A 23,249-nucleotide genomic window follows, 5' to 3' on the forward strand; every position below is an offset into this window, starting at 1 on the left:
GGTAAGCAAATTCAATAAACCTGTAGAAAATAAAAATCTTATTTCAGTGACAAAAACAGCAAAAAATTGCCAGAATCCAGCTTTACCTTAGCTTCTCAGTACATTTTTAAAGAATGTTGGTGTGTTTAAAAGCAAAAGGACATTTTAAACTTAAAGAAAACTAATGTCACACACAACTACAGTCACATTAGAAATGTAAAGAAAGTACACAGATTGCTGCTTAGTCAATCAGTTAACTAATTGTTTGTCCTAAGTTCTTAGAAGTAGTTAGTTTAAGATTTCGCTTATCGGTTAGTCATTTTTTCTGCTTCTTTTATCTTGAATGACTTTTTTCTAAGTATCTTATGAGCACATCTCTGATAAACACCAGATGTAAAGTGGGACTTTTGCATGATTCTTTGTGCAGAAACTCAGGTGATTAAATCTGAAGGTTTAGTCAAATTGAATGAGTGTTAGTCGACTAAGAATTTCCTAAGTCGTGGACAGCCCTTGAATGCACCATGTCACAGTTAAGCATACACTTGGCCTTGAAAATTGCAATTTTGTCACATGATAATATAATTTATCATGAACAAAAAAAATAAAAACTATAAAAGTATATTTTCTTCAATACAAAACTCGTGTTGAGTTTTATTGCTGTGGTAATCCCTTATGCAACAAATATTGTTTAATTTCCCAATCTGCTAGAAGTTACAGCTGAACTGTGAAACAACAATGACATTTCTGTATGAGGCAATAAATACCAGGGGCACTGTTCCTCCAACACATTTGTATTTTTAATATAAGCTGTTGCTATAGTTTGAAGAACAAATTGGGATTTTTTTTTTAAACAGAGTGTAATGTTTAAACATGCACACGCATATACATGCACACACGCACAGCACACATACATGCAGCTATTAATTTAACTTGCATGTGTAACACTGCTAGTGCTTTTAATTACATACTAATCACTAATAGCAGTCTCAGTATTAAATTCTTAATTAAAAGCGAGGAATTTCTCTTGCTATCTCCTCGAGGATTTGGCACCCATCCAGCACCGCATTTCCCCCTCTAACCAGCCAGGCCTGTAGCACTCTCCATATGGCTAATAATAGGCTTAAAGCTGGTTTCCGTAGCACTCTGGAATGCAACAATTATACCACAGAATGAGCTTATTCGCTAGTCCCTGGGTTTCTACCCCGCAAAGAGACGTAGGCCTGTTTCTCGTCAGATCCTGAACAACATCAGAGTGTTCCAGAGAACAACAGAGGAAACTAGATGTTTGACAAAGTTAGAAGCCCTGCTCGAGCGAATGAGGTGATGTGTACCAGTAAAACCCTGTATGGTGCTTTTTCAGCAAGGCCAGTCAGATGAATGGACACTGATAGCATCAGTCGATTTTCAATGAGGTATTTAGACCTAAAGATCTGCAGATTGTTTAGGTTGTTCTCAGTCATGAATTGTCAATTTCATTTTCCAAAGAAAGACACTAAGAATATTAAATTAATGTAGAAGCTATCTTTGATATGCCATGTAGTTATTCCGATTATTTTTTATGACAATATTGTGCATCCATACTAATATGGCATAACCCAGGAAGAGTTTGCATGTGAAAATGACACCTCTCTATTGGAGGTGTAACCCTACACACGAGCTACGGTTCTGTGTGAGTTTGATACAGCGGGAAAAAAATCCCAAATGCAACAAGGTTCAGTTTCTTTAATTAATTTTAAACAGACAGCACCGTGTCAAAGACAGACACAATCCTCTCATTGGGGACTGAGGTAACATTTTGCACACTGGCAACTTCGGTAAACTATTTTCATTACAAAAATAAGAAACATTTGTGTATTACACTTGTTCAGGACATGGAACAAACAGTTACCCTAAAGACAGCAGGTCACAACAGGCTGTAAAACTGAAAATCATCTCTGATGCTATTTAACTGAAAAATAAGACAAAATTGATCAAGTGTGGGACCTTTCACCTTATATTGGCAATGTAATTGCCAATTGCTTAATTAATTGCTTATAATTGTACTTCCCGTTCTGCATTTGCTTGAAAGCAGTAGGGATTAGGATTCCAGTGTGTTTTTTTCCCACGTCTTGGTGATTGGCACATCTGGGTGATGCCGTTGAATGTGTGTTAGCATGTTGGCTGTGTTTTCATTCACATCCCCCATGATGTATCACAAGCGTCTCTCCTGTTGCTGTCGTAGCTTTCTGTGTTTACAGTTCCAGTGTTTCATTCATGCTCGTCATAGTGTGACTGACTCGCACTCCAATCAGCTATATGTGCTAACCTGAGCACCTGTATCTAACAGCACGCACCTTAAAGTTTTGCGCTTGTGAACTTCGGTTCCGCATTAATGCGTCAATGTACATACCGTGTGTTCTTCATGTGGCTGTGTGCACCGAGCCACAGCCCCCATACAGTGACAGTTCAGCATGAATGCACAAACGACTACAGCCTTACTCTCCATACAACCACTTTCATGGTGGTCATTGTGGTGGTCGCTGTCCACACTGAAACTAGACAAAAAAGAACGGAAATGGCTCTTCTTTGTCTTCTTTGAATAACCAGACAACAAAATTGGGCATCACAGCCAACATGGTTAGACCTCCAAACTCACTATTTTTTCTAATTCTTAATTTTTTTTTACATTCTGTAGTCAAAAGAGTGACATAAATGATTGTGGCTTGTAAATGCTAACTGTTAAACCAACCTGAATGACTCAATACAGCTCACAGCTGTTTAATTAATAACTTCATAACTCACTGTCAAACAGTCTTCATCTCATCGAGTTAGAACAAGAATAGAAAAAGGAGGCTGTCAAACATTATTGGGCTGCAGAGTACAACCAGGGCACTCCTTCCTGCTTGTCCTCCTTCCTCCTTCCCTGCTCACTCGCCTCCTCTCCCGGAAAGCCGCTGACAGAAGCTGTCACTTCGCCACATCGCTCTGCTCGACACAACCAGCAACAGGAAGTGTGCCACCGTGACCTCTCGCTGCTCCGCAGTCTAGTTTGGTGTCTGTGTTATTTTTGAAACACTTCATTAAAATAACAACTGAAAGCATTTGTCTTTGTGAATCAGATGTGAGAGAGAGATCCTGTTGATGTGACACAGGGAGGATGGTAGCTCGTAGAGTCGGTCTAATGTTTGGCAGTTCAGGGCAGCAGTTACCAACATGGAGGTTGGAGCACCCCAAGGACAGCAGGATAAATCTGAGGGGTCGCGAGATACTTTACTCTAATCTTTGATATTTTTATTGTGCAGGACTGGATGGTTTTACCTCCTTAGGCCTCTGAGAACTTTTTAAACGAAACAGTCTGAGACCAACACTTGGTTGAACTGCTCATGGCCATTTTTTGATAATGGTGATGGGAATAGTGTTGCTGAGCTGAGCCGTTAGCAGCTGCGACCACTCAAGCTCATGCTGGCACGAGCATGAGTGTTTCCCCCTCTGCACAGCAGGGCTGGGGACAAGAAGTTGTTCACCTTGATGACGTGATGGAGGTGTGTTTGTTAGCTCTTCATTTAATAGCTCACTGTGTGTGTTGGTTCTTCTACTTTTTATTTGAGAATGAAACTGCAAACAAAGCTTTGTTAACTTGGCGATAAACACTTAGTTTTCTATTGTTGCTTCACAATAAATGCCTCTTGCTAGATGGTTGGAGGAAAGCTTTTATTGTGAAGCAGCAGCAGCAGGAAATGTGCAGTTAGCATTAGCAGTAACTTAACAAAGCTTCAATACAGATGTAGAGCGATCAGCAAACAGTAAAATAGATAAGATGCTTTATTGTCATTGCATGTTGAACAGTGCAATGGAGCATTGCAGTGACATTTGGTTTGGCAGCAGTTTACTCCACCTAGCAGAATAGATAGATATATTACAAAAAATAGTATGTATATGAAAATATAATAGTAATTTATTACACAGCTTTGTTTAATACTCACTTCTGATTTATCAGATACAGCATTCTGTGGTCTGACTTCTCTTTCTGCTGCTGTGTATAAAAGACCATTGCTATTGAGGAAGTTCTGATTCTAGACTCCGGAGGACAATGTCAAATCATATCAATTTACAATAAGAAGTCCAGTAAATTTAACATAAGCACTGAAAAGTTTGCTCACTCTATCAGAAAACACATAGAAAATATTTCTAATAATTTTAATAGCGTTGAAGAGCACAACATTTTCTCAATCCTGCTTAATGTCTGAACTGTGCCCAGTAAAGAAAAGAAAACAGGTTAAAAAAGACACAAAGAGTTGGATGAAAGACAAATAGATGAAACTGCAGAAGACTGATGTGAAGTAAACACTCTACTCAACACGGTATGGGCTGTGGCAGTGTTGAAAGACTGGTTAGTCAAAAAGAAAATGTCAATGTAGTTTGACAGTTACGGGCCAGAAAACTAAATAGATCTTGCGGTCCGTTTGTGCATCTGTTCAAAATTAGAAGGTATTTTTGCTATGGATGTCCTTTCAACTGTAGAATCTAACACTGATGTTCAAATGAACAAAATCAATTGATAAATTTATATTTTGTGTCCAATTATTTAGTATGTGAGCAGGTACTTTTTTGCAAAAATAACCCAGACAAGGCTGTAAATTATCCCTTGCACATAATACATACAAGGCACATTTATGAAAAATAAAATACAATACATAGATGTAACATTGACAGTTATTACACCAGCAGCTGCAGTTAGGTATTGCACCTAGGGGCTGTTTTGAAGGGGGGAAGCGGGGTTTGTGGGTTCAGCAGCCTCTCCACAGCTCTGGGGAAAAAGCTGTTTCTCAGCCTCCTGATCTGTGTGTGTGTGATTCTGAGGGTGGTAAAGAGGGGCGTCCGGACTGTGAAGGGTCTCTCGTGTTTTTAGAGTGTCGAGGAGACATACTGAGCAGTTTTAACTATAAGGCCGCTATCTTAAAGTACTGAACACAGAGAGACTTTTGAAAGCTTCTTCTTTAGCGAGCATCACAGACAGTGATTGACCAGACTGATTGAGGGGGTTGACCATCAAGGGTTGGCAGGCTACCAGATAGCACCATTGTGAGGATACAGTAGAAACGCATGTGTTTGTGGCTTGGCGTGGTGTAATAATTAAAGCAGACTGACCCGGCCATTTTTGAAATGCAACACCATACATGTGTTACCTGCTCTGCAATGATTTAGCTGATTTATGACACATTTTCTTGTAGCAGGACCTGCTGGTTGGAACTGCACTGAATTTTAGCGGACTCTTATTGTTTTGGAGCCTCTCACATGATCTCTAGAGACCCTGCTTCCACCTTATCTGTCTCTGTGCCAGACACACACACACACACACACACACACACACACACCCTTCCTCTCCTGCTCTTTCCATCCCACACAAACACATTTGTGAGCAGGTATTGCTGTAAAACATGCATATATATATATATACACACACACACATTCACACATTCACACAGATAAACAGTTGTGTTCTCACAGTCAGAGAATGTGCACAGGTGCACACACACCTGTCTACATACACACTTATGCGCAGGTGCATGTGCAAGAAACACTAAAATACTCACAGCTGCACGCACACACTCACGCAGGCAGGCAGGCACACAGACGAGTGTACAAACACGCTGCACAGTCACACACCTCATCTTATAGACGGCTTGTGTGAAGTACTTCAGTAAGGGAGTGAAGAGGGCGGGGGAAGGGTCCATCAAATGAAATGAATATGTATTAGATGGGGTTTGAAGTAGTGACTTGTATTCAACCCTGCATTCTCACGGAGCGTCTGTCACTCCGTCACCATCAGGATATAATAAGGCATCTCAATGATGCTCAGAACCCAGGAGACTTTCACATCTAAGACACCTGTCCGTATGTGCGCGTACCCCCACACTCCCTCTTCCAGCCGACTCCGGCTCTTTATTTCTTTGTGCTTGTTGCACCCCTCCCTACCTCCCAGCTCCTTCTCCTCTGCCTTACCTTCAAACTTTACCACATTTTACCCTCTCTTTATGCACTGTATGGGTTCAGCTGAAAGTTAATAAAACCTCCTCCGTCTCTTTCCTCTCCAAATATCCCATCTTGCTATATCTTCCTTTCTCTCCCTTTCTATATGTCTTGTTCTGTCTGTGGGCGAACAAGGACTGCCTTTATGACACCACAATGCATTCATCCTGAAGGGCATGGGAGAGATGCCACTGAATACTGCTGTGTGGGTGTGCATTTGTGTGTGTACGATAAACTCCACGGGCCCTCTATAGGTTAATTTCATGGCCAGCAAACCTGTTGCCCTTTGACCTGACCGCAGACGCAGTTTAGCAGGGATTTGCATGACCACATACATGAAGAGTTCCTTTTTATAGCATGCAAAGAGGAGTCTTTGTATCATAGCTTGCCACATTATTGAATTTATTCTCAAACAAAAACTTAAAGATCTGCTTTTCTTCAGCCTCCGAGGCTCTTCTCTGAAACCACAATGGTCCAGTGTGTTTGATTTCACAAAACAGTGCATTGATATTCATTCAACCCCTCTGAACCCCAAGCAGTTTCAGGACTTTTTTTTTCTCCTGCCACATTTTACAAACTGCAGACTCATTTTTCACTGCAATATAGAAATCATGTACCTCGATGGAAACAGCACATTCATGGCTAGAAGGAGGGAGAACTCAAACATGTCTGCATGTTGCCAATAATGGGGAAAAATGGGGGCTTTACATATTGATCTGTTTACATTTTTACAACCTCTCTGAGCAGAGTAATTCATAGCTTTCCAGAGTGCAGAATTAAATGTTTTTTACAGGATATTATTGGTGCAAATGGCAAATTTTCTGGCAAAATTTATATAAGATTTGTAGAATGAAATGACTTGGATGCCATATCACTATTTTATTTTTTGTTTAATTTGGTTACTTTTCCTGATGATCCATTCAGAAACCGTACATTAATGTTTGATTTAACAGTTTCTGTCTATGATAAACGGTTTAATTTTGAAAGAAAACATGCTTTTCAAGTTGGCTTCGTAGGGTTTGATTAATTTCTAATTGTGTTAACTTAAAATTTCCACATTATAGTTTAAGTGCCATCTTATGCTCTATACATATAGTTTTTAAATTGTCAACATTCCCAAAGTTGACTTAGGTCATACTGCATACACAAATCTGTATTTTTGTTAAATGTCATGTCAATCCTGAAATAAAATCCAAAAGCCATAATTAAATAATGGCTGTGTCTTAAAGATTTTATAGCGGGGATAAAAAGGAGATAAAATAGTTATGATTTGCAGGTGGAAAAGTAAACAAAAAGTGACGCAATAGAAACGCACTTGGTCAGTAAAACTGCAGCAGAAAAAAATGGAATTAGATCTGAATGGAGTGATAATGAGACTGTAACGCTTCTGAAATTAATTCACTAAACAAACATATTTCCGCTTCATTCCTTCAAGGTTTAACTGGTTCTCCTCTAATTACATCATCTTTTTGCACCTTCTTGTTTAGGTTTAATGGCATCCAACTGTAGAATTAGCTCCAACAAGTGTTTATCTCAATGCAGAACAGAAGTGAAAAGATAGACATTAATATTTGTTTTTTATATGTTTTAAATTTTTTTCAATGTATTCCTGTTTATTATGCTTAATGATAAAAGTGTTTTAACTTCAGCAGAGAATAGTCTTCATGTAAGTGACTCAGAAAGAAGCTTATTTATGGAAAAAGTTTTGGAGGCTTTTAAGTTTTTGTTTATTACATAAATTATGTTTGGGAGTTTTAGTTGACTTCACTACCTACGTTTTTTACACACACAGACTTGTACATTTGTTTTATCAGAGACACAGATATTTTTTCTCCACACAGCTCATAGCTCCCACTATGAGTCACCTTACATTGTCAATGCAGAAAAAAATGAATGAGACTGTTGCTGCTGGAAACCGAGGCACCCGAAACGACTTCATCCCACTTTGCAACTCTATACCAGTTTGGCTGCACTGTTTGTTTCCAGTGTACCCAACTTCCCCAACCAACCATCTCACTGTAATCAGCATTGTTTCTTTTAAAATGAGACAAGTGTTGTTGCTTCACTTGTGAAACTTTTCAAGACCGATTAAGTCAGTTTAGAGGAAATGCCATCTCATGTTGCCCCTTTGTATTTAGCTCAGCTGCCATGACCCAAATCTTCCAAACCTACCCACTTATGTAACTCCAGTCTTCTCCGTGTGACCTGTTTCCTTGGCGAATCCCACACACACACACACACACACACACACACACACACACTGCAAGCCTCCTGCCCATGGCCAGAATATCCTTCTGGCTCCTTTTAACCTGCACACTACCTCATCTGCACACACACACGCACGATCTTTAAACTCTTAAACCATTTCTGTCAATCTTCAAACGTGTCAATCTTATTTGATCACTTTCTCCGACTGATCCACACAAACATAAATACACACATGGCCTTACACTCCTTTCCTCTCCACCCGAAAGCATGTTTCCAAAACCTGACTTTTTGTCACACATCACATTATATCACATTGCATTTTGTCAAAAAGTCACCCATGCTTATTGAGCCTGTCTTATATAACTAACCTCTTCAAGTCCAGGATGCTGCATCCTACGTTAAGCAGCAGCAGCCACTACCAAATGCACACTTATCTCAGTACGTATTCACAGCGTACCTACTATATATATATATATATATATACATATATATATATATATATATATATATATATATATACATACATACACACTATAGTTTCGCAATATACGATATAGATATATATATATCTATCGTATATTGTATATTGTATATTGCGATACTATAGTGTATCAATTTTTCCCCTACCTCTACAATATGCTCCCACCTAGCATCAGGAATTCTTTCTTACACAGATGAACGCAGCAATTTGGGGTTCAGGGATCGAACCACCAACCTTCTGATCAGTGGGCGACCACTCTACTGAGCCACAGCCGCTCAAAATGTGCAGCTTTACACTAGTCCTGTCCACAGCACTATCTGGGTGGTTACTATCAGACGGGCAAAGAGAAACTAGACTAGAGATTAGAGCTGCTACAATGAGCGGGCAGAGCTGTGAGTTGAACGTAAGGCAACTAATATAATAAAGTTATAATCACAATCAAATATGAAGAAGTTGTAAAAGCACCGAGGGGTTTTTGTTGCGCAATGACTTGTTGGCTACAAAAACACTTTACACCAGGTGTATATGATGTGTCCCTGCCTATGAACTTTCTACCCACGTTGGACCCATTTTAAATGAGTCAGCTGTCACTCTGTTTGTAGAGAATCTCATCGGCGGTATAGATCATACACTTTACTGATATACCAGAGAATTATGATCAAAGAAAGTTTTTGTATTGTGTCAAAATGTTCAGTCTATACCCCCTCTCTCTCTCTCTCTCTCTCTCTCTCTCTCTCTCTCTCTCTCTCTCTCTCTCTCTCCCCGAATGGATGCACCAGAGAGTCAAGCTAAATGTGCATCATGTCAACCAACACCAGGAGAGACATGCAAAAAAGGTGGCAGTTTTTCTTTTGCAGTATTTATTTAAACATGTGCTTAAAGGCTTTTGACTGAAGTTTTGTCTGTTACTCTAACTTTTGACACTAGGATTTTTCATTTTTACTGCAAAAGTATACATCTGTTCCAAATATCGGTTATCTTCTTGATTACTAATAATTTGTATCAGAATCCGCATTGAAAAAAGCACATGGGATTGACTCCTAGTATAAACTGTACATACACACGGATGCACAAAGCCTCATATCTAATAATAACTGCGTAAAAACGGTTGTTTGACCTTATTTTTCCGCGACATAGCTCTTAATCTCACGTCTCTCCAGGCATTATGGGAACTGAACGCATACAGTGAAATGTTGTAAAATTAATAGATGCAGGTGCATTGTAGTCTGCACTCAAAATGATATATACAGTGTCTTCTTGCATATGTACACACATGCACACTCCTGGAGAAAGGAAAATCTGAACCTATATGATCATCTGGCGTCTTAAGGCTTTGTATACAGATTGGAGCACATGAAAAAAATCACAAATGTGCCAATACTGTTAATTTTGCTATGTGTTTGTGTGGAAAGCTGCACATAGAGAAGGCGAACACGGACATATTGTGTCCAGAGGCTATCAGGAAACAGTAAGTTTCTTCATTTTCTGTGTCATTTCTCTCATGCCAAAGATATAGAGTTGACCCTGCAGCCGTCTTCAGTGTCCTTACTGGGATTCACACAAACACACGCAGACGCACTCGCACACGATGCCTGTGACCGTGTGATCCATCAGCGACAGGGCAGGAATGGCATGGCCCCAGCCCGGCCCAATAAGCTCATTAATCAGGCAGGGTGAGGAGTGGGTGGAAGGGGGACACAGCACTGAATCTCATTATCTTACTTCACAGTACTGCTAATCAGTACATTTATTGATGATGACTTTTCTCTTTCGGTGAGGGGATATTACTGTTGTCCACAACATGTAGGAAAGGATGGGTTTTTTTGTATCCAGCATGTGCACACAAGGTCTCCCTTTCACTACATAGTTGTACACACAAAGAAACCCAGATACCTACTGGAACATGTACGTCCTTGCAGCTATGTGAAAGTATGATAGTTTTTTTCCCTATTATTATGTCCAGTCTGTGTGTGGATGTGCATCTATTCAGAATAAACTTCTTGCTACAAAGGCTCCCTGCACCACATATTAGAAATAAAATGGTCATAATGATCGTCATTGAAATGATGATACTGTAAAAAGGAATCTATATTGGATCTAAATGGAACTGAACAGATGAAAGACTGTTGTTTCGGGAGAATAATTTAAAGCTGGGTGATACTGACAGAAATCAAATTTCACTATATTTTGGACCAGAAAAAAACTTCAACTGAAATCAACATGTATTGATGTAACAGTAGTTTGTGGGCGACACTTTAAGAAGATAATTGACAGGAAGATTTTGAGAAAGAACATCAAGCAGAGGCATTCATTGTTTATTTGACTCAAGGATGCCAGTGAGACCAGAAAAACATAAATGTGAGCTATATGATGATAATATGATATCTGCATATTGCCTCTGTTAGTTGGGCCCAACTTTAGGCATGGATTTTATTAAAGTTTAACCAAAATGACAGAGTAGGTCGTTTGTCAATACCACCCATAACGACACATATGAGCATTTCACATGCCATTATACATACATGTGTGGTTCACTATTTTTTTTTAAAAAAGGCTGCAGTTTCGTTCAATTTAGGCTACAAAACCACCGATCTATGTTGAGAGCAAATATCTTCTGGTAAGGCATTATAAAAGACAGTTTAAAAAAGTAAATAAATGTACATAAATGAAACCTAAATGAAGTAGTTACAAGGGTGACGTGACTACCTGAAGTGACATAGTTACATAAAACTTGCTGCACACAACATGATGCACAGAAATCATAAATTACATTGTTTACTTTAGTAAAACCCAGCTCTTCAGAGAGTACCTTTTTTTCAAATTTAACAAATTTAACAAATTTCTCAGTTCTTGCGGAGTATGTATTAACCTTCATCCATCCACCCCGGGTGCAACTTCCATGTTTTATACTCCACCTCGCTGTCAATCATAATTACAAAGGCTGCTAGAGGGTGGGGTAGAACAGTGTCAAACGTAAATATGGGTCGTTTTATGCTACTTGTTCATTTTTGGGAAGAGACCAGTCTGTACACATTAAACATGCTGAAAATCACCATTTTAGCACTGTCATTCTGAGCATTTTAGCATGCTAATGTTAGCGTTGACCTCAAAGCAGCGCTGTGCTATAGTACAGCCTCACAGAGCTGCTGGCATAACTGTAGATTCTAAGTCCTGTTTAAGGCAATAATTTTGTGTCATGGACAAAGTGCAAAGTGTCAAAGTGTCATGGACTTGGTGTCCTTGGAGATATTGTGGTGCACCTTTTTCCATCACCCAGCTGTGGTTGGTCCATCAGAAAGTCAGGAGGAGCTCACGCTAACAGACACACTTCTTAACTCACCTGTGTGCAAATAGGACTGGGCAAGGGGTGGTCTAATAATTTTTTCCATGACTGTAGGTAACTTTATATCTCAAAAACCACATATATCACATTAGAGCATGAGCAATATGATGATGAATAAATGTACAACATTTGTTATTCAACACTGGTCTGAAAATACCTCTTTCCTGCCATTACGGCTTGCTGACAACTAAAATTCAGTTTTAAATGACCTGCTAAAATATATTTTAAACATGCTATATTGTTGACACTCATGAACGACGTAAAGGAAATAAAAGGTGGATGAAAACATATTTTGTTTGGTATCCTAGTGTTTTGATTGGTTTGAATTATAGACTTCTATATGAGGATCACCAATCGTAAGGGCTCACTGATGAGGAAAACAAGCTCCCCAAAACATCAGAGAAATAACAATTAAAACTCTTCATTTGCTGTAAGGGGACCGCTCCACACAGCAGGGAAACATTTACCTTAATGACATGAACAAATTTAGGCCAATATGAGATTTTTTTAAGTCAGCGCTGGTAACTTATTTGGTACACCGCGCAAACCCCAACAGAGAACACACGCCTGAAGGTGAAAAGTGCCAGAGTGTGCAAAGTCAGTCTGAAATACACAGGATTGTGCAGACATTGCAAGTAGTGCACAGGTGTGCAAAACTGCTTGGGTAATACAAAAAATAGTGTGAAAATAAACAAACAGTAAATAGAGGTGAGCAAAGTTAGATGGGCTGGCTGCTGAAGTGACGATTGGACCCAATGTTAATGATCCAACGCCACCTCCCACAGGAAAGTTTCCGGAACAGATGGTTCCCTTTGTGTGCCGAGCTGGTGGCAGTCCTCTTTGCCTTTTTTTTATTTTTTTATTACCTGACTGTCACGCGTTTCCTTGATGGACGGCCGCGTACAGCCAGTGACCCGCTAAGTAGAGCAGCCAACAACTGCTGGAGCTTTTCTCCAGGAGAAGGGCGAGGCAGAGGTGGACCAGGCTGTTATGGTATGCTAGAGACGGAGAGAGAAGGTGGTTACTGTAGGAGAAACAAAGCCGGTGTTGAGCAGTGAGAGCTCAGGAGAAAGAGCAGAGAAATACCTCCCATCCCTGTCTTCTCCCCTCCTCCTCCCCAGTGGTATTAATTAGCAGCAGCAGATGAGTGGAGAACGGGAGCCTGAAGGGAGAACAGGTTCATGTCAGGTTAGCCTGCACTGTTGTGAGCTCTCTCTCTTTCTCTCTCTCTCTCTCTCTCTCTCTCTCTCTCTCTCTCTCTCTCTCTCTCTCTCTCTCTCCCTCTCTCTCTCTCTCTCTTCCTTTACCTCTTTTCTCATGTACACAACACACACACAAGCAATAGGAGGTGTTACAAATTGTGGAAATGTCAATTTCCCTTCATTACAGCCAAACTATGACTTTGTCAAATGCTTCCAAAATGGTGGAATAATTGCATTCAACAAGAAACCACCACAGCCTGAGACCACTAACACTAAAGGACTGCCCCCACTCTTTGCTGGCTAGTCAACTGATTGGTTGTTGTCCTCTTAGGGCTCATTTATGCTCAACATTAGATAAAGATACAGCCTTCTGTGTGTAGTCTGCGTTATTTTTTTTTTCTTTTAGACGAAACAAAGTAGTATCATCTGAAATCTTGGGGGGCAGGGTAGCAGATAGGTCAAGCAAGACTTAACCATATGACATGCAAAAAAAGATTCACTTTTTCAGGAGATGTTCGTAAAATAAAAATTCTCCCTCCACATGCTGCAATGTATTTACGACTGCTTTTTCCTCAAGAGGTTCGTCATTACGACCCCCCGCACCATCGCCACATTTGTCGCTATCAAAAAGCTTTGAATCTGAGCTGAGCTGCCCTGTAGTGGATGTATTGTGGTAGTGTCGGTTACATAATTTGAAATTGACATGTACTTTTGTATGTAAAGGGCGCAGAGCATGAATGAGGCTTTAGTCCATAAAGATTTATTTTTCATGCTAAGTGAGTTATATTAAAAAAAAAAGAACCCTCATGAGCACATCTGGTGAAAACAGGAGTTGGGCTTTAGCATGATTATTTGTGGAGAAACTGATCTTTCAATTGAATCAACTAATCAATAAGTTGACAAATTCAGTTGACTATGAATGTCTGTAATAGAGGACGACCCCACTCACCGCTCTGACACATTGTCGCCCCAGCATCCATCCGTCTCGCCGCCTGTCTACACTGAATGTGCTTCAACCACCTTTTTCAATCATCAGGTGTTCTTGACGGAACATGACATACGCTTTAGATTCAGATCAATACATCCGTCTACATCTGTGTCATAACAGCTTGCATTTCACTCGACATGGTGAACCACTCACTAATGGCCAAGGCACGGGTTCAGAGCCAGACTTGATAGAAATCGTAGCTAACATAAGCTTCAATTGTAGCGGAGGCTATAAAGAGTGTCAAGATAATGTGTCTGAATAGCTGATGATGATGTTGATTTGCCCCAAAGGAACAATGTATACTAATTACTAAAAGTCAGAAAAGTAAACATTCGTTTTGTGGAAAAGAAATATTTTTTCTTTTTGCCTACTCCATTAATTATCAAGTGACCATGTTGTGAACCACTTACACAGAGGACAAAATATCAGAGAAAAGTGCTGTTCCAATGAACATTGCAGACTGGAATCAGAATCAGTTGATGGTCTGATAAAGTGACAGAAAATATAATTTCCTTTTGAGAAAAATAGATAAAGGTGTTAAGTTACTCTAACATCTTTTTTTGTCCTGCTTCTTCTTCTCTCCTGCCTTTTTCTCCCCCTGCCTTTCCTCTCCGTCTGTCTCTCCCTGCAGAATTCTATACGACACAACCTGTCCTTGAACAAGTGTTTTCTCAAAGTGCCTCGCTCCAAAGACGACCCTGGAAAAGTAAGTATTTCCTGAACAATGTAATGCGACTGAAAAGCTCAGCATGAATTACGGCGAGACACACAATGAAAACGCAAGCCTATTTCAACAGGCTTACAAAATACGGCCACGGCGGCAGCGATTACTTTTCACATGTTTAGTCGCCCTTGTACCGCGTGTGTGCACACTCTTGTGCATAAGTGCATCCAGTGAATCAAAGAGCACACTCACCTGTTCTGATTCTTTGTCACACACACACACACACACACACACACACACACACAAACACACAAACACACAAACACACACATACACAGTTTCTGAACTTAAAAGCAATTTGTAGCTCCATAACCATCTGAATGCCTAATGCCGCTTTCTCTGTTTTCTACGGCTCTTCCGATATTGATTCTGCCAAGTAATAATGTGGTACAGAGAGTAATGAATAATAAGTATATGTAGGTACACTCCTTCAGACGCGAAGCTGTTCACGCATCTGTTATGCTTTATTAGGCCCTGTTTCTTTCTCTCTCTCTCTCTCTCTCTCTCTCTCTCTCTCTCTCTCTCTCTCTCTCTCTCTCTCTCTCTCGTTCATACGCACACACAATCAGAGGAAGCTTTGATATGTTTCACCACTGCTACTACTGTGGTTAAGAAGCAGAGTTGCCACGACCACTTCAGCAGTGCCAGTTTGAAAACAACAATTTGTCAACTCCTTGTTTGTGCTGAATCAAACGAATTGCTCAGACGGGGGGGTATATAATTACAGATGATCACTGAAGCTTGCCCCTTACAAGATTTTTTTTAATGAATGCTCAAACGTCCGCACTTCTGCTCATCACAGGGTTAATGCGAGAAGCAATCCACCACTTTTACAAAAACTGACAAGCCCAAACTTTTTCATTGAGCGCTCAAAACTCATTTTGTTTGGGGGGTGGGGGGAGGAAGAGGGAGTTTCTCCAGGCTGTGGGGATTTTGGAACCATTGAAAAATGAATTAGGGGGAAGAAGGTTTAAATAATTCAAACAAAATCCTTGGGCTTGAGTGGAGGCCTATAGTCTGCAAAGACACAAAGAGAGCGGCTCCCCCCTGATTAGCCTGACTTGGACCTGACCAGCACCTTAATTCACACCGTGGATCGAAGTGGTCGATACCCCGGCATGGGGGTGGGGGTCATCTGTGTGTGTGTAGACGTTGAATGTACAAGCGCTGTTTGAAGCCATAGAGAGAGGGGAGAAGCTAAATCATGCATGTGCTAACGTTAATTGGCTGTGTACTGTTCACTGATGTGGGACTGAGAGACAGGGGGAGGAGAAGAGGCAAGGATGGGGGAGGGCGGGGGCTAGATGCTCAGAGATGAGCCGCGTGTGTGTGTGTGTGTGTGTGTGTGTGTGTGTGTGTGTGTGTGTGGCCTAGATGAACCTCCGGAATTCTGTCTGCAGCTCTGGACCTCCCTGGGAGGGAAGAGGAAAAATGAAAAGCGTGGGGGGAGAAAAAACAGACCAGGAGGAAATCAAGGACCTAAAAGCAACTGATTTCCTCCTCTCTCATTGATTGTCTTTATTTTGGAGTCTGCTGTGTATTTAAGTTGTGTATCAAAAAGGATTGCAGTGGATTTTCTGGGGAAACGAAGCGGGAACATGAACCACAAGAAAACTAAGCCCAGAGAAAACTGACTGGATACAGAACTCGAATAACAAAAGACACATTGGTTTCATCACATCCAAGGGAGATCCTTCTACTGCACTTTTTTCTTGTCATCTCATGTATCCCCAAATAGAGTAAAAAGTGCCTTAATAATTCACTATATTCACTATAGGAAGAGATGTATCAGATGATGTGCTGGGTGTTGGTACTCGAATCGATTTAAGGTATCACCAAGTAGTACAGAAACTTCTCCAATCAAACGACACCTGCATTTGATCCTTTTTGTACACAAATCTAGAAAAGCAGCCTATCACTGCAAGCATTCTTCAATTTAATGTGACATGTGATTGGCCCACTACTGCTGCACAAACAGGCTGAGGTGTGGTGAAGTTGATCTTGTTTCACAGAGTTGGCAGTTCAGTGTAGATGCCACTTAAACACTGAAAAGTAAACTATGGGCGAAATAAATGGCATTTTTATGTAACTTTATGCTTCCATTCACATGAGCCAATGAAGTACGCTATTTGTATTGGTGTCACACAATAATTGGCAAATAATGACACACAGTAGATAAAGGCTTTAATGAACAATATAATATGTGTCCATATCTACCACCCTAAACAATTATTTGCAAATGAGTGAAGTAATTAAATCAAACTTCGAATAAAGACAGCATAGCTAAGTCGGCAACAATAAAAGGGTTGAAATTGTTTCCTCTTATGAATATCTGGAGATTCATAATGACTTAAAATTGAACTGGTCAGACACTGACTGCGTTGTGTTTCTGAAGGAAATTAAAGTTCTAGAGGGTCAGTGAGAAGAGTTTAAATGTTCGGATGTAGCCAGTGCCTTGTTCTATGCTGTTGTATGGTGGGATAACAAGATGATTAAATAGTCTGGATGAGTAATTGGTTAGAATACCAGTATTGGGCAATGTTGAAGTCATGTGATCACAGTTTTCAGAGTAGTGTAAGGCAGGGATTCCCAAACCATTCCATGACCAGGCCACTCAAATAGCTCCGCTTTCTGCAAGATGTCGTTAAGGAGTCAGAGCAGCTCCGTGGCAGGTCGGACCATTAACGGGACTGATAGCTTATGACGTGATGAACGATTATTTGACTGGCAGGTAATTAGAAAGATGGGCATTGGAAGTCAGATTTTAGTATGTTATATATTAATTTTATTATAAATAATTCTATATTAATAATAATCCAGATGTATTTTCTACATTATTATTATTATTATTATTATTGCTTTATTCATTTTTTAATTTATTTTTTTAGCATGTTCCCCTCATCTTCCCTCCTATTTGCCCAATTTGAAAATCAACGGTAACGGGGATTATAATTTGATATTTAGTAAATAAATGAATGTTCTTTATAGCAGTATTGCTCCATTACATTGAAATGTGGGGGTCTGTATGTATGTTGCCTTCCCAGGAGTGGACAGGCTGGTCCATTGCGGTTCAGGACCATATATAGGTTCCTCAGCTCCATATCTTCTTAATACGATTGTTAAGGAGATGTGCCAAATTATTTTCTTTCCTCAGTATTGTTTCTTCACTCTGTCAACTGTTGAATGTATTTTTCCTGGGTTCAGTGTGTTGAAATGACCCACCTACAGTCTATAGTTTACTGCTGTTATACTGGGCAACTTTACTTGAGGCATTGATGTCTCCAAGGTGCCTGAATGGATTTTTTTTTACCATTCAAAGTGCATTTGAAATGCCAATTTCCCATTCTTCTTTAAACAGAAGATAGCTACTACCAATATCTGACAATAAGGGCCCTGGGAACATAGGGATGATCCTGCAGGTGTGGGGAGGTTAACTAATGTTAATGTTGTTTTGATTATTCTCATTGGATTTGTTTGTTTTTCAGTTTACTTTGTTGTGTTACTCGCATGTTTGAAAAAAAAAAAAAAGCTGAACTAAAATGTTAGCTATTGATCAACCTATACAGTCAGGTATGAGCTCTGTTATATGTTATATCTATTTTACAGGTTACTCTAGTAAAGATTGAATTCAGCACTGTTTCTTGTGATGAAACTTTTTTTTTATAGATTATTTGAGGACTTTTTATCACCACTGTCTGATTATTAAAGAATGATAAATCAGAATATAAAAGAGTACTTAAACCAGCAAACAAAAGCAGTGGAGAAATGCACAAACAGAGCTGCTTCCATCAATCACAAGGCTTAACTCTTTGTTTTATTGGGGTCACTTTCCAGGGTTCCTACTGGGCCATAGACACCAATCCTAAAGAAGACACAGTACCCAGCAGGCCAAAGAAGAGACCGCGCTCCGGAGAAAGGGTAATTACTTTCACCATTCCTTATAGATCGTGCTTTTAAAGAGTTCAATGTTTTCAAAAATACCATGTGGAGGTGCACCGCTCAGTTGGTATTCAACTGACATCTCAGCAGACATCTTCAAAGTAAGTAAGGACTTAAATCTCTTTTTTATGTGCCATTTTTGTTGCCACAAAACAATAATCTCACCCTCTTTGTTAGTTTTCAATATCTTAAAAATATATCTTTCCACTAGTTCAAGCTCACTTTCATTGAAGTGGCATATGAGCAGAAAAAGAAGAGACTGAATAAAAGCTGCTCCCGTCAACTACAAAAATGCATGTTTGGGAACAAACTTCCAAGCTTTAAAAATGTTTCATGCTTTAATGATGCCAGGATAGACCAGCAGGCACACAAGGTGCCTTTAAAGCAAAAACCTAAAGCTGCTGTTACGCCGCCGTGTGCCAACCACCTACCTATAAGAGCATTCAAAGTGTTTTTAAAAGTGTTTCCTTCTGACAGGAAGTCACCACCACAAGTTCAGCACCGTGAACTCTGTGTGGAAGAGCAACATCTTTGTGGGTTCATGTGGGCGGCCAAACATTTTTTGTAATTTCTTGACCAGAGACCAGGAGACTTTTCATTTCTGTGAAGAGGATAAGGGCAGAGTGAAGACCTGAGCACAAGCTATTTATTTTCAAAGAGACTTCCCCCTCATCCTGTAATAGAAAACTACATGGTTAAAGCAACCAAAGAGCTAATAGAACAACAGCATCAGAGTTAAGAAGACACTGCATTTGTCAAAAAAAGAAGGAATTATTTTAAGTGTACAGACAGAAAATTATATTAAAAGTTCCTAAAAGGTACAGGAGAACTGTAATGCAACATTCACAGGAAATAATCTGTTCCAAATTAATTCAAATTTCTCGTTTTGCACAAACCTCCTGCAGTAATTGCGTTCACTGTTTGGGTTAATTGTACAGCTGTTCTGTATACTGTTATTGTTGTGAATATAACATGAATTATCAATTGAAACACAGTCACTTAGTCAAGGGTTGTCAGTGTAATCAATAATAGAAAAGGTCCCTTAAAGAAATAGGCTGGGAACCACTGGTGTAGAGGATGTATCATTTTCACAGAAGATGTAATCACCCTTAACTCGCTTCATACAGTTTATTGATACTGTGCAGGTTTCTGCAGGACAACATTAAATCTACAGCTTCACAAGCAGCTACCTGCCTGCCTGCCTGACTGTGGTACAAATGAATCTCTCTTGCTGCCTGTTGTGCTCGCTTGAAAGACATCCATCAGTCTAATTGTCCATCATACCAGGAAAAAAAAAGATTTGGTTGGACTTTGATTAGGAACGTGTAATTATTACTCTGTAAAGGCACAAAAGTAGAGACCTCAATCACACCGTGCACCTTTTTTTCTCAGCTGGGTTGAACAGGCAGGGTTATCTTTGACACCAGATTTGCTTTGTGCCATTAGATTGATATTGACCCGCTCATTACTGGACCTCTACTACTGAAGAGGGCTAAAAAAAAAAAAAAGCATGCCCGAGTCTGATAGAAATACACCGTCTCCGGCACATGTGCAATTTTCTATGTACCAAGACAGAATCGGAGCCTTTTGTCTCAATTGAACAAGGTTGTAATCATGTTTTGTATATTCATGTTAACCACAGTTTAAAAGATGCCACAGAAACAAAAGGAAAACGGCTCAGAATAGATTATAAGAACACAGAAGTTGGAAACAGAATTGGTTTTGAGAAATTGATTGACAGCGGCCAAGGCTATAAATATATGTAACCCCGCATCAACCCGGCGTCAATCAGCAACTTGAGGATCTGAATACAAAAGCAGTGAGCTCCATGATGCATTGTATTGCAGGTCTTGTATCACCTCAGTCTGGCTTCACTCTTTATGATACAATAGTGAGCTACAGCTGATCAGCACACTCATAACTAGTGTTGGTTTAAAGACTGGGATTTCAGTACGACCTCCCAAACCAAACTATCAGATTCATTGCATCATTTTAAACATCTAACAGATGAAATTCTGTTTTGATGATCACCTCGGCTGAACTTAAATGAACCATTAACTGTTCTCCATGACCCGACACATGCTATATATCTTGATTGGTCCAAAAAAAATTGAAGATGCTGCTGTAGCATTTAGCAGCACACAAGGGCTGTGATCAAATACTCAATGCCCCGCAAGTACAGTTTCTAACTGAGCTGAACAAACCCTAAGTAGTAGTAAGTGGCAGGCATGATCAGTGCTGGTCAAAAAAATCTAAAATGTCTAAGGAAATGTGCTTCAGTGTTTCCTTTCTAAACACTTTAAGCATCGGATACACTTTGCAAATGGAAAGTAGATGTTGCTGTCTAAGGCTACGTTCAGACTCCAAGCAAACGTGACTCAGATCTGATTTTTTTTATGACAGTGGGGACAAATCAGATCCAGGCCACTTTTATGTGTGGTCCTAAATCGGGTACATATGTGATTGTCGCATTTTATCTGACTTTTACATTACTCTAGATCTCCCTGATCATGGTCAGAAAGCACAGGGGAGATGTGTGTTGTGGGTTAACCCCCTTCACTTTTAACAACATATAGAAAGCAAAACACAGGAGCTCCACCTGGTCTTGAGAAGCTGCAGGCTTTATTTACTAAGTCTCCTGCTGCATATCACCAGCGCAGACACACACATCCTGCCTCTTTAAGGAGACACGCCATTCTTATAACGCAAAGTTAACAATGTTGATCTCTGCACATGCGGGTCAGTCCGGGGATGTGATCAGTTTACACAGGACTCTGTTATAGGCCATATTTAAAAAACAGCCTAATGAAAAAATCGGATCTGAGCAAAAAATCTGAACTGAGCATCGAGGCCTGCAGTGTGGACGTGTGCACTTTGTGAAAAAATACAATTGCAAATACTTCGCCTGATATTGCAGTTATTGCTATATGAGTCATGATTTTGGAGGGAATAATTTTTGCATTGTTGTCAAGGTCACAGTGATCTTTTGCCCATTACTCTAGAAATCATGCACTAAATATGACAGAATTTCACACAAATGTGTAATAGAATGAAATTATAAAGATATTACATTTTCTATCAAAAAAATGGCCAAAAGTCAACTTCACTATGACGTCCTGTTCTGAAAAAAAAACACTTTTCTTACCACCATTCAACACCATGACTGTATATATCTATAGTATCTATTAGGGTTGTGAATGATAAACTGATGCGACCGGATATTCGGTTTAACAAGTGAGAGATACAGCTGCATTGGTAGCAGCCTCCTCAATTGATACAAATCAGCCGTGAATTCCTAGATGAATTGGTTGTAGAGTTATGGATCGTGTATCGCAAGACTCGGGTCGTTTGGCGGCTTCACACACTTACAGTTTGCGTCAGCGTCTTTAAAACAACGCAAGAGCTGAGTCTCTGATTTTGCATTCCCGCTTCCCTCACTTACGCCGTTCACTTGCGTCACTTGCAAAACGTTTTAAGAGACATGAGACGTGAGACATCAGACCCACAATAAAACAGATTTCTAACTCGATGGCGAATCGGAAGATAAATAAAGTATAAAACTTGTGAGTGAAATATGTACAACAAATATTAACTGTAGAATCAAATAAAATCTTATCGTTCTTACGCTGTATTGGATCGAATCGGTTTGTAATAAAAGTATATCGTTTTTTAATCAGATCGTAACCTGCGTATCTAGATGCAAATCGAATCGTTTATCACAGAGAAATGTGCAACCATAGTATCTATATGCTGCATTTATATTTTTATATTTTTTTGATAATGAAGTAATATTTTTCACCAGGTTGTCCACGTTCATATAACAATGACTTTATTGATTTAGAATGATTTGATTCATTTTCCTGGTTGCAATCTGCAGCAATATGATATTCAGAAATAAAAAAATACCATTCCATAATCAACCAATTACATTTGAGCATTCAACAAAGCATTGTAATAAGTATTGATAAAATTATTGACATCTGGAATCAACGATATCAGCACGACGACTCTGTCTTCAGCTGGGGTTGAGCAGCTGTTTCACAGAGGAGTTTTAATTCCAGCATTCACCCGTTCTGTTTTTTTTAGTTTTTTTTAACTGCATACTGTTAAAGATCTTTTTATCCAGCTGCTGACCCACTGAGGTTTTTTCTCAATGTACACCTCACAATGTTTGTTGAAGCATTTAAAACCTGCAGAGTCTTTCATCACGGTGCAGCACAGCTGGTCATCGTCCTTCTTTTCTCATTCCGCGTCTCCGTCACTGTTTGTGTGTCTTGATCATTATCTTTCTGTTTGTCTGCCACTCTTTCCCCCGGTCTCTCCCTCCCTCCCTGCCTGTGCCTCGCCGCTTTAGCCTCCTCCTCTCCTGGGAACTC

General features: G+C 39.8%; 1 protein-coding gene across 2 annotated transcripts in view; it reads left to right on the forward strand.

The window, feature by feature from the left end:
• LOC131971341 (forkhead box protein J3-like) overlaps positions 1–23,249 on the forward strand; it is a 79,398-nt gene that overhangs the window by 26,380 nt on the left and 29,769 nt on the right. For both annotated transcript variants that reach the window (XM_059332743.1, XM_059332741.1), the window contains 2 exons: positions 14,842–14,916; positions 18,769–18,852. In XM_059332743.1, coding sequence (XP_059188726.1) covers positions 14,842–14,916; positions 18,769–18,852 — 159 coding nt within the window. The remainder of the gene's footprint in view (positions 1–14,841; positions 14,917–18,768; positions 18,853–23,249) is intronic.

This window comes from Centropristis striata, chromosome 5 (genome assembly GCF_030273125.1).
Source record: "Centropristis striata isolate RG_2023a ecotype Rhode Island chromosome 5, C.striata_1.0, whole genome shotgun sequence".
Taxonomy (NCBI): domain Eukaryota; kingdom Metazoa; phylum Chordata; class Actinopteri; order Perciformes; family Serranidae; genus Centropristis; species Centropristis striata.